The sequence below is a fragment of the Schistocerca nitens genome, unplaced genomic scaffold (assembly GCF_023898315.1).
Source record: "Schistocerca nitens isolate TAMUIC-IGC-003100 unplaced genomic scaffold, iqSchNite1.1 HiC_scaffold_468, whole genome shotgun sequence".
Lineage (NCBI taxonomy): Eukaryota > Metazoa > Arthropoda > Insecta > Orthoptera > Acrididae > Schistocerca > Schistocerca nitens.
In genome coordinates this window covers 8,319,907-8,334,569 of record NW_026046001.1, presented here as the reverse complement: position 1 = coordinate 8,334,569, position 14,663 = coordinate 8,319,907, and the positions used below count along the sequence as shown (strand labels likewise).

The following is a 14,663-nucleotide window of genomic DNA, read 5'->3' as shown; positions in this document are numbered from 1 at the left end:
GCAGCTGTTTCTGCGCAGCTGTTCCTGCGCAGCTGTACCTGCGCAGCTGTACCTGCGCAGCTGTTCCTGCGCAGCTGTTCCTGCGCAGCTGTTCCTGCGCAGCTGTTCCTGCGCAGCTGTTCCTGCGCAGCTGTTCCTGCGCAGCTGTTCCTGCGCAGCTGTTCCTGCGCAGCTGTTCCTGCGCAGCTGTTCCTGCGCAGCTGTTCCTGCGCAGCTGTTCCTGCGCAGCTGTTCCTGCGCAGCCGTTCCTGCGCAGCCGTTTCTGCGCAGCCGTTTCTGCGCAGCCGCTTCTGCGCAGCCGCTTCTGCGCAGCCGCTTCTGCGCAGCCGCTTCTGCGCAGCCGCTTCTGCGCAGCCGCTTCTGCGCAGCCGCTTCTGCGCAGCCGCTTCTGCGCAGCCGCTTCTGCGCAGCCGCTTCTGCGCAGCCGCTTCTGCGCAGCCGCTTCTGCGCAGCCGCTTCTGCGCAGCCGTTTCTGCGCAGCCGTTTCTGCGCAGCCGTTTCTGCGCAGCCGCTTCTGCGCAGCCGCTTCTGCGCAGCCGCTTCTGCGCAGCCGCTTCTGCGCAGCCGCTTCTGCGCAGCCGCTTCTGCGCAGCCGCTTCTGCGCAGCCGCTTCTGCGCAGCCGCTTCTGCGCAGCCGCTTCTGCGCAGCCGCTTCTGCGCAGCCGCTTCTGCGCAGCCGCTTCTGCGCAGCCGCTTCTGCGCAGCTGTTCCTGCGCAGCCGCTTCTGCGCAGCTGTTTCTGATTTTCTGATGAGACTCCACTGCAACAGCATGGGTGACGAACTCCGTACGCGCGCGTGGTCTAGAGATCCTACCACGCGCGTACGGGATTCAACTTTACATGTTCAACTGCCCAAAAAACATTGAACATGGAGGTACGCTCCTGTAACCGGAGGCTATAGAGTGTTTCTGCGCCGCTGTTTCTGCGCCGCTGTTTCTGCGCAGCTGTTTCTGCGCAGCTGTTCCTGCGCAGCTGTTCCTGCGCAGCTGTTCCTGCGCAGCTGTTCCTGCGCAGCTGTTCCTGTGCAGCTGTTCCTGCGCAGCTGTTCCTGCGCAGCTGTTCCTGCGTAGCTGTTCCTGCGCAGCTGTTCCTGCGCAGCTGTTTCTGCGCAGCTGTTCCTGCGCAGCTGTTCCTGCGCAGCTGTTTCTGCGCAGCTGTTTCTGCGCAGCTGTTTCTGTGCAGCTGTTCCTGCGCAGCTGTTTCTGCGCAGCTGTTTCTGCGCAGCTGTTTCTGCGCAGCTGTTTCTGCGCAGCTGTTTCTGCGCAGCTGTATCTGCGCAGCTGTATCTGCGCAGCTGTTTCTGCGCAGCTGTTTCTGCGCAGCTGTATCTGCGCAGCTGTATCTGCGCAGCTGTTTCTGCGCAGCTGTTTCTGCGCAGCTGTTTCTGCGCAGCTGTTTCTGCGCACTGTTTCTGCGCAGCTGTTTCTGCGCAGCTGTTTCTGCGCAGCTGTTTCTGCGCAGCTGCTTCAGCGCAGCTGTTTCTGCGCAGCTGCTTCTGCGCAGCTGTTTCTGCGCAGCTGTTTCTGCGCAGCTGTTTCTGCGCAGCTGTTTCTGCGCAGCTGTTTCTGCGCAGCCGTTTCTGCGCAGCCGTTTCTGCGCAGCCGTTTCTGCGCAGCCGTTTCTGCGCAGCCGTTTCTGCGCAGCCGTTTCTGCGCAGCCGTTTCTGCGCAGCCGTTTCTGCGCAGCCGTTTCTGCGCAGCCGTTTCTGCGCAGCCGTTTCTGCGCAGCCGTTTCTGCGCAGCCGTTTCTGCGCATACGTTTCTGCGCAGCCGTTTCTGCGCAGCCGTTTCTCCGCAGCCGTTTCTGCGCAGCCGTTTCTGCGCAGCTGTATCTGCGCAGCTGTATCTGCGCAGCTGTATCTGCGCAGCTGTTTCTGCGCAGCTGTTTCTGCGCAGCTGCTTCTGCGCAGCTGCTTCTGCGCAGCTGCTTCTGCGCAGCTGCTTCTGCGCAGCTGATTCTGCGCAGCTGCTTCTGCGCAGCTGCTTCTGCGCAGCTGTTTCTGCGCAGTCGTTTCTGCGCAGCCGTTTCTGCGCAGCCGTTTCTGCGCAGCCGTTTCTGCGCAGCCGTTTCTGCGCAGCCGTTTCTGCGCAGCCGTTCCTGCGCAGCCGTTTCTGCGCAGCCGTTTCTGCGCAGCCGTTTCTGCGCAGCCGCTTCTGCGCAGCCGCTTCTGCGCAGCCGCTTCTGCGCAGCCGCTTCTGCGCAGCCGCTTCTGCGCAGCCGCTTCTGCGCAGCCGCTTCTGCGCAGCCGCTTCTGCGCAGCCGCTTCTGCGCAGCCGCTTCTGCGCAGCCGCTTCTGCGCAGCCGTTCCTGCGAAGCCGTTCCAGCGCAGCCGTTCCTGCGCAGCCGTTCCTGCGCAGCCGTTCCTGCGCAGCCGTTCCTGCGCAGCCGTTCCTGCGCAGCCGTTCCTGCGCAGCCGTTCCTGCGCAGCCGTATCTGCGCAGACGTTTCTGCGCAGCCGTTTCTGCGCAGCCGTTTCTGCGCAGCCGTTTCTGCGCAGCCGTTTCTGCGCAGCCGCTTCTGCGCAGCCGCTTCTGCGCAGCCGCTTCTGCGCAGCCGCTTCTGCGCAGCCGCTTCTGCGCAGCCGCTTCTGCGCAGCCGCTTCTGCGCAGCCGCTTCTGCGCAGCCGCTTCTGCGCAGCCGCTTCTGCGCAGCCGTTTCTGCGCAGCCGTTTCTGCGCAGCCGTTTCTGCGCAGCCGTTACTGCGCAGCCGTTTCTGCGCAGCCGCTTCTGCGCAGCCGCTTCTGCGCAGCCGCTACTGCGCAGCCGCTACTGCGCAGCCGCTTCTGCGCAGCCGCTTCTGCGCAGCCGCTTCTGCGCAGCCGCTTGTGCGCAGCCGCTTCTGCGCAGCCGCTTCTGCGCAGCCGCTTCTGCGCAGCCGCTTCTGCGCAGCCGCTTCTGCGCAGCCGCTTCTGCGCAACCGCTTCTGCGCAGCCGCTTCTGCGCAGCCGCTTCTGCGCAGCCGCTTCTGCGCAGCCGCTTCTGCGCAGCCGCTTATGCGCAGCTGTTCCTGCGCAGCCGTTCCTGCGCAGCCGTTTCTGCGAAGCCGTTTCTGCGCAGCCGCTTCTGCGCAGCTGTTTCTGATTTTCTGATGAGACTTCACTGCAACAGCATGGGTGACGAACTCCGTACGCGCGCGTGGTCTAGAGATCCTACCACGTGCGTACGGGATTTAACTTTACATGTTCAACTGCCCAAAAAACATTGAACATGGAGGTACGCTCCTGTAACCGGAGGCTATAGAGTGTTTCTGCGCCGCTGTTTCTGCGCCGCTGTTTCTGCGCCGCTGTTTCTGCGCAGCTGTTTCTGCAGCTGTTTCTGCGCAGCTGTTTCTGCGCAGCTGTTTCTGCGCAGCTGTTGCTGCGCAGCTGTTCCTGCGCAGCTGTTCCTGCGCAGCTGTTCCTGCGCAGCTGTTTCTGCGCAGCTGTTCCTGCGCAGCTGTTCCTGCGCAGCTGTTCCTGCGCAGCTGTTCCTGCGCAGCTGTTTCTGCGCAGCTGTTTCTGCGCACCTGTTTCTGCGCAGCTGTTCCTGCGCAGCTGTTCCTGCGCAGCTGTTTCTGCGCAGCTGTTTCTGCGCAGCTGTTCCTGCGCAGCTGTTTCTGTGCAGCTGTTTCTGCGCAGCTGTTTCTGCGCAGCTGTTTCTGCGCAGCTGTTTCTGCGCAGCTCTTTCTGCGCAGCTGTATCTGCGCAGCTGTTTCTGCGCAGCTGTATCTGCGCAGCTGTATCTGCGCAGCTGTATCTGCGCAGCTGTATCTGCGCAGCTGTTTCTGCGCAGCTGTTTCTGCGCAGCTGTTTCTGCGCCCTGTTTCTGCGCAGCTGTTTCTGCGCAGCTGTTTCTGCGCAGCTGTTTCTGCGCAGCTGCTTCTGCGCAGCTGCTTCTGCGCAGCTGTTTCTGCGCAGCTGTTTCTGCGCAGCTGTTTCTGCGCAGCTGTTTCTGCGCAGCTGTTTCTGCGCAGCTGTTTCTGCGCAGCCGTTTCTGCGCAGCCGTTTCTGCGCAGCCGTTTCTGCGCAGCCGTTTCTGCGCAGCCGTTTCTGCGCAGCCGTTTCTGCGCAGCCGTTTCTGCGCAGCCGTTTCTGCGCAGCTGTTTCTGCGCAGCCGTTTCTGCGCAGCCGTTTCTGCGCAGCCGTTTCTGCGCAGCCGTTTCTGCGCAGCCGTTTCTGCGCATACGTTTCTGCGCAGCCGTTTCTGCGCAGCCGTTTCTGCGCAGCCGTTTCTGCGCAGCCGTTTCTGCGCAGCCGTTTCTGCGCAGCCGCTTCTGCGCAGCCGCTTCTGCGCAGCCGCTTCTGCGCAGCCGCTTCTGCGCAGCCGTTTCCGCGCAGCCGCTTCCGCGCAGCCGCTTCCGCGCAGCCGCTTCTGCGCAGCCGCTTCTGCGCAGCCGCTTCTGCGCAGCCGCTTCTGCGCAGCCGCTTCTGCGCAGCCGCTTCTGCGCAGCCGCTTCTGCGCAGCTGTTTCTGCGCAGCTGTTTCTGCGCAGCTGTTCCTGCGCAGCTGTTTCTGCGCAGTTGTTTCTGCGCAGTTGTTTCTGCGCAGCTGTTCCTGCGCAGCTGTTTCTGCGCAGCTGTTCCTGCGCAGCTGTTTCTGCGCAGCTGTTCCTGCGCAGCTGTTTCTGCGCAGCTGTTCCTGCGCAGCTGTTCCTGCGCAGCTGTTCCTGCGCAGCTGTTCCTGCGCAGCTGTTTCTGCGCAGCTGTTTCTGCGCAGCAGTTTCTGCGCAGCAGTTTCTGCGCAGCTGTTCCTGCGCAGCTGTTCCTGCGCAGCTGTTCCTGCGCAGCTGTTCCTGCGCAGCTGTTTCTGCGCAGCTGTTTCTGCGCAGCTGTTCCTGCGCAGCTGTTCCTGCGCAGCTGTTCCTGCGCAGCTGTTCCTGCGCAGCTGTTCCTGCGCAGCTGTTCCAGCGCAGCTGTTTCTGCGCAGCTGTTCCTGCGCAGCTGTTTCTGCGCAGCTGTTCCTGCGCAGCTGTTCCTGCGCAGCTGTTCCTGCGCAGCTGTTCCTGCGCAGCTGTTCCTGCGCAGCTGTTCCTGCGCAGCTGTTCCTGCGCAGCTGTTCCTGCGCAGCTGTTCCTGCGCAGCTGTTCCTGCGCAGCTGTTTCTGCGCAGCTGTTTCTGCGCAGCTGCTTCTGCGCAGCTGCTTCTGCGCAGCTGCTTCTGCGCAGCTGCTTCCGCGCAGCTGCTTCTGCGCAGCTGCTTCTGCGCAGCTGCTTCTGCGCAGCTGCTTCTGCGCAGCTGCTTCTGCGCAGCTGCTTCTGCGCAGCCGTTTCTGCGCAGCCGTTTCTGCGCAGCCGTTTCTGCGCTGCCGTTTCTGCGCAGCCGTTTCTGCGCAGCCGTTTCTGCGCAGCCGTTCCTGCGCAGCCGTTCCTGCGCAGCTGTTTCTGCGCAGCTGTTCCTGCGCAGCTGTTTCTGCGCAGCTGTTTCTGCGCAGCTGTTTCTGCGCAGCTGTTTCTGCGCAGCTGTTTCTGCGCAGCTGTTTCTGCGCAGCTGTTTCTGCGCAGCTGTTTCTGCGCAGCTGTTCCTGCGCAGCTGTTCCTGCGCAGCTGTTTCTGCGCAGCTGTTTCTGCGCAGCTGTTTCTGCGCAGCTGTTCCTGCGCAGCTGTTTCTGCGCAGTTGTTTCTGCGCAGCTGTTTCTGCGCAGCTGTTTCTGCGAAGCTGTTTCTGCGCAGCTGTTTCTGCGCAGCTGTTTCTGCGCAGCTGTTCCTGCGCAGCTGTTTCTGCGCAGTTGTTTCTGCGCAGCTGTTCCTGCGCAGCTGTTCCTGCGCAGCTGTTCCTGCGCAGCTGTTCCTGCGCAGCTGTTCCTGCGCAGCTGTTTCTGCGCAGCAGTTTCTGCGCAGCAGTTTCTGCGCAGCAGTTTCTGCGCAGCAGTTTCTGCGCAGCTGTTCCTGCGCAGCTGTTCCTGCGCAGCTGTTCCTGCGCAGCTGTTCCTGCGCAGCTGTTTCTGCGCAGCTGTTCCTGCGCAGCTGTTCCTGCGCAGCTGTTCCTGCGCAGCTGTTCCTGCGCAGCTGTTCCTGCGCAGCTGTTCCTGCGCAGCTGTTCCTGCGCAGCTGTTCCTGCGCAGCTGTTCCTGCGCAGCTGTTCCTGCGCAGCTGTTCCTGCGCAGCTGTTCCTGCGCAGCTGTTCCTGCGCAGCTGTTCCTGCGCAGCTGTTTCTGCGCAGCTGTTTCTGCGCAGCTGCTTCTGCGCAGCTGCTTCAGCGCAGCTGCTTCTGCGCAGCTGCTTCTGCGCAGCTGCTTCTGCGCAGCTGCTTCTGCGCAGCTGCTTCTGCGCAGCTGCTTCTGCGCAGCTGCTTCTGCGCAGCTGCTTCTGCGCAGCCGCTTCTGCGCAGCCGCTTCTGCGCAGCCGTTTCTGCGCAGCCGTTTCTGCGCAGCCGTTTCTGCGCAGCCGTTTCTGCGCAGCCGTTTCTGCGCAGCCGTTTCTGCGCAGCCGCTTCTGCGCAGCCGCTTCTGCGCAGCCGCTTCTGCGCAGCCGCTTCTGCGCAGCCGCTTCTGCGCAGCCGCTTCTGCGCAGCCGCTTCCGCGCAGCCGCTTCCGCGCAGCCGCTTCCGCGCAGCCGCTTCCGCGCAGCCGCTTCCGCGCAGCCGTTTCCGCGCAGCCGTTTCCGCGCAGCCGTTTCCGCGCAGCCGCTTCCGCGCAGCCGCTTCCGCGCAGCCGCTTCTGCGCAGCCGCTTCTGCGCAGCCGCTTCTGCGCAGCCGCTTCTGCGCAGCCGCTTCTGCGCAGCCGCTTCTGCGCAGCCGCTTCTGCGCAGTTGTTTCTGCGCAGCTGTTTCTGCGCAGCTGTTTCTGCGCAGCTGTTTCTGCGCAGCTGCATCTGCGCAGCCGCTTCTGCGCAGCCGCTTCTGCGCAGCCGCTTCTGCGCAGCCGCTTCTGCGCAGCCGTTTCTGCGCAGCTGTTTCTGCGCAGCTGTTTCTGCGCAGCTGTTTCTGCGCAGCTGCATCTGCGCAGCTGTTTCTGCGCAGCCGCTTCTGCGCAGCCGCTTCTGCGCAGCCGCTTCTGCGCAGCCGCTTCTGCGCAGCCGCTTCTGCGCAGCCGCTTCTGCGCAGCCGCTGCTGCGCAGCCGTTTCTGCGCAGCCGTTTCTGCGCAGCCGTTTCTGCGCAGCCGCTTCTGCGCAGCCGCTTCTGCGCAGCCGCTTCTGCGCAGGCGCTTCTGCGCAGCCGCTTCTGCGCAGCCGCTTCTGCGCAGCCGCTTCTGCGCAGCCGCTTCTGCGCAGCCGCTTCTGCGCAGCCGCTTCTGCGCAGCCGCTTCTGCGCAGCCGCTTCTGCGCTGCCGCTTCTGCGCAGCCGCTTGTGCGCAGCCGCTTGTGCGCAGCCGCTTGTGCGCAGCCGCTTCTGCGCAGCCGCTTCTGCGCAGCCGTTTCTGCGCAGCCGCTTCTGCGCAGCCGCTTCTGCGCAGCCGCTTCTGCGCAGCCGCTTCTGCGCAGCCGCTTCTGCGCAGCCGCTTCTGCGCAGCTGTTCCTGCGCAGCCGCTTCTGCGCAGCTGTTTCTGATTTTCTGATGAGACTGCACTGCAACAGCATGGGTGACGAACTCCGTACGCGCGCGTGGTCTAGAGATCCTACCACGCGCGTACGGGATTCAACTTTACATGTTCAACTGCCCAAAAAACATTGAACATGGAGGTACGCTCCTGTAACCGGAGGCTATAGAGTGTTTCTGCGCCGCTGTTTCTGCGCCGCTGTTTCTGCGCAGCTGTTCCTGCGCAGCTGTTCCTGCGCAGCTGTTCCTGCGCAGCTGTTCCTGCGCAGCTGTTCCTGCGCAGCTGTTCCTGCGCAGCTGTTCCTGTGCAGCTGTTCCTGCGCGGCTGTTCCTGCGCGGCTGTTCCTGCGCGGCTGTTTCTGCGCGGCTGATTCTGCGCGGCTGTTTCTGCGAGGCTGTTTCTGCGAGGCTGTTTCTGCGCGGCTGTTTCTGCGCAGCTGTTTCTGCGCAGCTGTTCCTGCGCAGCTGTTCCTGCGCAGCTGTTCCTGCGCAGCTGTTCCTGCACAGCTGTTCCTGCGCACCTGTTCCTGCGCAGCTGTTCCTGCGCAGCTGTTCCTGCGCACCTGTTCCTGCGAACCTGTTCCTGCGCACCTGTACCTGCGCACCTGTTCCTGCGCACCTGTTCCTGCGCACCTGTTCCTGCGCAGCTGTTCCTGCGCAGCTGTTCCCGCGCACCTGTTCCCGCGCACCTGTTCCCGCGCACCTGTTCCCGCGCAGCCGTTCCCGCGCAGCCGTTCCCGCGCAGCCGTTTCCGCGCAGCCATTTCCGCGCAGCCGTTTCCGCGCAGCCGTTTCCGCGCAGCCGCTTCCGCGCAGCCGCTTCTGCGCAGCCGTCTCCGCGCAGCTGTTTCTGATTTTCTGATGAGACTTCACTGCAACAGCATGGGTGACGAACTCCGTACGCGCGCGTGGTCTAGAGATCCTACCACGCGCGTACGGGATTCAACTTTACATGTTCAACTGCCCAAAAAACATTGAACATGGAGGTACGCTCCTGTAACCGGAGGCTATAGAGTGTTTCTGCGCCGCTGTTTCTGCGCAGCTGTTTCTGCGCAGCTGTTTCTGCGCAGCTGTTTCTGCGCAGCTGTTTCTGCGCAGCTGTTTCTGCGCAGCTGTTTCTGCGCAGCTGTTTCTGCGCAGCTGTCTCTGCGCAGCTGTCTCTGCGCAGCTGTCTCTGCGCAGCTGTCTCTGCGCAGCTGTTTCTGCGCAGCTGTTTCTGCGCAGCTGTTTCTGCGCAGCTGTTTCTGCGCAGCTGTTTCTGCGCAGCTGTTTCTGCGCAGCTGTTTCTGCGCGGCTGTTTCTGCGCAGCTGTTTCTGCGCAGCTGTTACTGCGCAGCTGTTCCTGCGCACCTGTTCCTGCGCACCTGTTCCTGCGCAGCTGTCCCTGCGCAGCTGTTCCTGCGCAGCTGTTCCTGCGCACCTGTTCCTGCGCAGCTGTTCCTGCGCACCTGTTCCTGCGCACCTGTTCCTGCGCACCTGTTCCTGCGCAGCTGTTCGTGCGCACCTGTTCCTGCGCAGCTGTTCCTGCGCAGCTGTTCCTGCGCACCTGTTCCTGCGCACCTGTTCCTGCGCACCTGTTCCTGCGCAGCTGTTCCTGCGCAGCTGTTCCTGCGCAGCTGTTCCTGCGCAGCTGTTCCTGCGCAGCTGTTCCTGCGCAGCTGCTCCTGCACAGCTGTTCCTGCGCAGCAGCTCCTGCGCAGCTGTTTCTGCGCAGCTGTTCCTGCGCAGCTGTTTCTGCGCAGCTGTTTCTGCGCAGCTGTTTCTGCGCAGCTGTTTCTGCGCAGCTGTTTCTGCGCAGCTGCTTCTGCGCAGCTGTTTCTGCGCAGCTGTTCCTGCGCAGCTGTTTCTGCGAAGCTGTTTCTGCGCAGCTGTTTCTGCGCAGCTGTTTCTGCGCAGCCGTTTCTGCGCAGCTGTTCCTGCGCAGCTGTTTCTGCGCAGCTGTTTCTGCGCAGCTGTTCCTGCGCAGCTGTTTCTGCGCAGCTGTTTCTGCGCAGCTGTTTCTGCGCAGCTGTTCCTGCGCAGCTGTTTCTGCGCAGCTGTTTCTGCGCAGCTGTTTCTGCGCAGCTGTTTCTGCGAAGCTGTTTCTGCGCAGCTGTTTCTGCGCAGCTGTTTCTGCGCAGCTGTTCCTGCGCAGCTGTTTCTGCGCAGCTGTTTCTGCGCAGCTGTTTCTGCGCAGCTGTTCCTGCGCAGCTGTTTCTGCGCAGCTGTTTCTGCGCAGCTGTTTCTGCGCAGCTGTTTCTGCGCAGCTGTTCCTGCGCAGCTGTTCCTGCGCAGCTGTTCCTGCGCAGCTGTTTCTGCGCAGCTGTTTCTGCGCAGCTGATCCTGCGCAGCTGTTCCTGCGCAGCTGTTCCTGCGCAGCTGTTTCTGCGCAGCTGTTTCTGCGCAGCTGTTCCTGCGCGGCTGTTCCTGCGCGGCTGTTCCTGCGCGGCTGTTCCTGCGCGGCTGTTCCTGCGCGGCTGTTCCTGCGCGGCTGTTGCTGCGCGGCTGTTGCTGCGCGGCTGTTTCTGCGCGGCTGTTTCTGCGAGGCTGTTTCTGCGCGGCTGTTTCTGCGCAGCTGTTTCTGCGCTGCTGTTTCTGCGCAGCTGTTTCTGCGCAGCTGTTCCTGCGCAGCTGTTCCTGCGCAGCTGTTCCTGCGCAGCTGTTCCTGCGCAGCTGTTCCTGCGCACCTGTTCCTGCGCACCTGTTCCTGCGCAGCTGTTCCTGCGCAGCTGTTCCTGCGCAGCTGTTCCTGCGCAGCTGTTCCTGCGCAGCTGTTCCTGCGCAGCTGTTCCTGCGCAGCTGTTCCTGCGCAGCTGTTCCTGCGCAGCTGTTCCTGCGCAGCTGTTTCTGCGCAGCTGTTTCTGCGCAGCTGCTTCTGCGCAGCTGCTTCTGCGCAGCTGCTTCTGCGCAGCTGCTTCTGCGCAGCTGCTTCTAGCAGCTGCTTCTGCGCAGCTGCTTCTGCGCAGCTGCTTCTGCGCAGCTGCTTCTGCGCAGCCGTTTCTGCGCAGCCGTTTCTGCGCAGCCGTTTCTGCGCTGCCGTTTCTGCGCAGCCGTTTCTGCGCAGCCGTTTCTGCGCAGCCGTTTCTGCGCAGCCGTTCCTGCGCAGCCGTTCCTGCGCAGCTGTTTCTGCGCAGCTGTTCCTGCGCAGCTGTTTCTGCGCAGCTGTTTCTGCGCAGCTGTTCCTGCGCAGCTGTTCCTGCGCAGCTGTTCCTGCGCAGCTGTTCCTGCGCAGCTGTTCCTGCGCAGCTGTTTCTGCGCAGCAGTTTCTGCGCAGCAGTTTCTGCGCAGCAGTTTCTGCGCAGCTGTTCCTGCGCAGCTGTTCCTGCGCAGCTGTTCCTGCGCAGCTGTTCCTGCGCAGCTGTTTCTGCGCAGCTGTTTCTGCGCAGCTGTTCCTGCGCAGCTGTTCCTGCGCAGCTGTTCCTGCGCAGCTGTTCCTGCGCAGCTGTTTCTGCGCAGCAGTTTCTGCGCAGCAGTTTCTGCGCAGCAGTTTCTGCGCAGCAGTTTCTGCGCAGCTGTTCCTGCGCAGCTGTTCCTGCGCAGCTGTTTCTGCGCAGCAGTTTCTGCGCAGCAGTTTCTGCGCAGCAGTTTCTGCGCAGCTGTTCCTGCGCAGCTGTTCCTGCGCAGCTGTTCCTGCGCAGCTGTTCCTGCGCACCTGTTCCTGCGCACCTGTTCCTGCGCAGCTGTTCCTGCGCACCTGTTCCTCCGCACCTGTTCCTCCGCACCTGTTCCTGCGCACCTGTTCCTGCGCACCTGTTCCTGCGCAGCTGTTCCTGCGCAGCTGTTCCTGCGCAGCTGTTCCTGCGCAGCTGTTTCTGCGCAGCTGTTCCTGCGCAGCTGTTTCTGCGCAGCTGTTTCTGCGCAGCTGTTTCTGCGCAGCTGTTTCTGCGCAGCTGTTTCTGCGCAGCTGTTTCTGCGCAGCTGTTTCTGCGCAGCTGTTTCTGCGCAGCTGTTCCTGCGCAGCTGTTTCTGCGCAGCTGTTCCTGCGCAGCTGTTCCTGCGCAGCTGTTTCTGCGCAGCTGTTTCTGCGCAGCTGTTCCTGCGCAGCTGTTCCTGCGCAGCTGTTTCTGCGCAGCTGTTTCTGCGAAGCTGTTTCTGCGCAGCTGTTTCTGCGCAGCTGTTTCTGCGCAGCTGTTCCTGCGCAGCTGTTTCTGCGCAGTTGTTTCTGCGCAGTTGTTTCTGCGCAGCTGTTCCTGCGCAGCTGTTTCTGCGCAGCTGTTCCTGCGCAGCTGTTTCTGCGCAGCTGTTCCTGCGCAGCTGTTTCTGCGCAGCTGTTCCTGCGCAGCTGTTCCTGCGCAGCTGTTCCTGCGCAGCTGTTCCTGCGCAGCTGTTCCTGCGCAGCTGTTTCTGCGCAGCTGTTTCTGCGCAGCAGTTTCTGCGCAGCAGTTTCTGCGCAGCTGTTCCTGCGCAGCTGTTCCTGCGCAGCTGTTCCTGCGCAGCTGTTCCTGCGCAGCTGTTTCTGCGCAGCTGTTTCTGCGCAGCTGTTCCTGCGCAGCTGTTCCTGCGCAGCTGTTCCTGCGCAGCTGTTCCTGCGCAGCTGTTCCAGCGCAGCTGTTTCTGCGCAGCTGTTCCTGCGCAGCTGTTCCTGCGCAGCTGTTCCTGCGCAGCTGTTCCTGCGCAGCTGTTCCTGCGCAGCTGTTCCTGCGCAGCTGTTCCTGCGCAGCTGTTCCTGCGCAGCTGTTCCTGCGCAGCTGTTCCTGCGCAGCTGTTCCTGCGCAGCTGTTCCTGCGCAGCTGTTTCTGCGCAGCTGTTTCTGCGCAGCTGTTTCTGCGCAGCTGCTTCTGCGCAGCTGCTTCTGCGCAGCTGCTTCCGCGCAGCTGCTTCCGCGCAGCTGCTTCCGCGCAGCTGCTTCTGCGCAGCTGCTTCTGCGCAGCTGCTTCTGCGCAGCTGCTTCTGCGCAGCTGCTTCTGCGCAGCTGCTTCTGCGCAGCCGTTTCTGCGCAGCCGTTTCTGCGCAGCCGTTTCTGCGCTGCCGTTTCTGCGCAGCCGTTTCTGCGCAGCCGTTTCTGCGCAGCCGTTCCTGCGCAGCTGTTCCTGCGCAGCTGTTTCTGCGCAGCTGTTCCTGCGCAGCTGTTTCTGCGCAGCTGTTTCTGCGCAGCTGTTTCTGCGCAGCTGTTTCTGCGCAGCTGTTTCTGCGCAGCTGTTTCTGCGCAGCTGTTTCTGCGCAGCTGTTTCTGCGCAGCTGTTCCTGCGCAGCTGTTTCTGCGCAGCTGTTCCTGCGCAGCTGTTCCTGCGCAGCTGTTTCTGCGCAGCTGTTTCTGCGCAGCTGTTTCTGCGCAGCTGTTCCTGCGCAGCTGTTTCTGCGCAGCTGTTTCTGCGCAGCTGTTTCTGCGCAGCTGTTTCTGCGAAGCTGTTTCTGCGCAGCTGTTTCTGCGCAGCTGTTTCTGCGCAGCTGTTCCTGCGCAGCTGTTTCTGCGCAGTTGTTTCTGCGCAGCTGTTCCTGCGCAGCTGTTCCTGCGCAGCTGTTCCTGCGCAGCTGTTCCTGCGCAGCTGTTTCTGCGCAGCAGTTTCTGCGCAGCAGTTTCTGCGCAGCAGTTTCTGCGCAGCTGTTCCTGCGCAGCTGTTCCTGCGCAGCTGTTCCTGCGCAGCTGTTTCTGCGCAGCTGTTCCTGCGCAGCTGTTCCTGCGCAGCTGTTCCTGCGCAGCTGTTCCAGCGCAGCTGTTTCTGCGCAGCTGTTCCTGCGCAGCTGTTCCTGCGCAGCTGTTCCTGCGCAGCTGTTCCTGCGCAGCTGTTCCTGCGCAGCTGTTCCTGCGCAGCTGTTCCTGCGCAGCTGTTCCTGCGCAGCTGTTCCTGCGCAGCTGTTCCTGCGCAGCTGTTCCTGCGCAGCTGTTTCTGCGCAGCTGTTTCTGCGCAGCTGCTTCTGCGCAGCTGCTTCTGCGCAGCTGCTTCTGCGCAGCTGCTTCTGCGCAGCTGCTTCTGCGCAGCTGCTTCTGCGCAGCTGCTTCTGCGCAGCTGCTTCTGCGCAGCCGCTTCTGCGCAGCCGTTTCTGCGCAGCCGTTTCTGCGCAGCCGTTTCTGCGCAGCCGTTTCTGCGCAGCCGTTTCTGCGCAGCCGTTTCTGCGCAGCCGTTTCTGCGCAGCCGTTTCTGCGCAGCCGCTTCTGCGCAGCCGCTTCTGCGCAGCCGCTTCTGCGCAGCCGCTTCTGCGCAGCCGCTTCTGCGCAGCCGCTTCCGCGCAGCCGCTTCCGCGCAGCCGCTTCCGCGCAGCCGCTTCCGCGCAGCCGCTTCCGCGCAGCCGTTTCCGCGCAGCCGTTTCCGCGCAGCCGTTTCCGCGCAGCCGCTTCCGCGCAGCCGCTTCCGCGCAGCCGCTTCCGCGCAGCCGCTTCTGCGCAGCCGCTTCTGCGCAGCCGCTTCTGCGCAGCCGCTTCTGCGCAGCCGCTTCTGCGCAGCTGTTTCTGCGCAGCTGTTTCTGCGCAGCTGTTTCTGCGCAGCTGTTTCTGCGCAGCTGCATCTGCGCAGCCGCTTCTGCGCAGCCGCTTCTGCGCAGCCGCTTCTGCGCAGCCGCTTCTGCGCAGCCGCTTCTGCGCAGCTGTTTCTGCGCAGCTGTTTCTGCGCAGCTGTTTCTGCGCAGCTGCATCTGCGCAGCTGTTTCTGCGCAGCCGCTTCTGCGCAGCCGCTTCTGCGCAGCCGCTTCTGCGCAGCCGCTTCTGCGCAGCCGCTTCTGCGCAGCCGCTTCTGCGCAGCCGCTGCTGCGCAGCCGTTTCTGCGCAGCCGTTTCTGCGCAGCCGTTTCTGCGCAGCCGTTTCTGCGCAGCCGTTTCTGCGCAGCCGCTTCTGCGCAGCCGCTTCTGCGCAGCCGCTTCTGCGCAGGCGCTTCTGCGCAGCCGCTTCTGCGCAGCCGCTTCTGCGCAGCCGCTTCTGCGCAGCCGCTTCTGCGCAGCCGCTTCTGCGCAGCCGCTTCTGCGCAGCCGCTTCTGCGCAGCCGCTTCTGCGCAGCCGCTTCTGCGCAGCCGCTTCTGCGCAGCCGCTTCTGCGCAGCCGCTTCTGCGCAGCCGCTTGTGCGCAGCCGCTTGTGCGCAGCCGCTTCTGCGCAGCCGCTTCTGCGCAGCCGCTTCTGCGCAGCCGCTTCTGCGCAGCCGTTTCTGCGCAGCCGCTTCTGCGCAGCCGCTTCTGCGCAGCCGCTTCTGCGCAGCCGCTTCTGCGCAGCCGCTTCTGCGCAGCCGCTTCTGCGCAGCTGTTCCTGCGCAGCCGCTTCTGCGCAGCTGTTTCTGATTTTCTGATGAGACTGCACTGCAACAGCAT

At 63.3% G+C, this 14,663-nt stretch overlaps 2 protein-coding genes across 2 annotated transcripts; both read right to left on the bottom strand.

The window, feature by feature from the left end:
• Nucleotides 1–895: 895 nt before the first annotated feature.
• LOC126232349 (trichohyalin-like) lies at nucleotides 896–8,214 on the bottom strand. The gene is made up of 4 exons (XM_049942625.1): nucleotides 7,546–8,214; nucleotides 3,180–7,430; nucleotides 2,757–3,035; nucleotides 896–2,671 (listed from the first exon to the last, which is right to left on the bottom strand). Exons 1-4 carry the CDS (start codon nucleotides 8,212–8,214, stop codon nucleotides 896–898), a joined length of 6,975 nt encoding a protein of 2,324 aa, XP_049798582.1.
• A 158-nt stretch (nucleotides 8,215–8,372) lies between these two features.
• On the bottom strand, nucleotides 8,373–14,663 carry LOC126232348 (trichohyalin-like). Its single transcript, XM_049942624.1, has one exon. It carries the CDS (start codon nucleotides 14,661–14,663, stop codon nucleotides 8,373–8,375), a length of 6,291 nt encoding a protein of 2,096 aa, XP_049798581.1.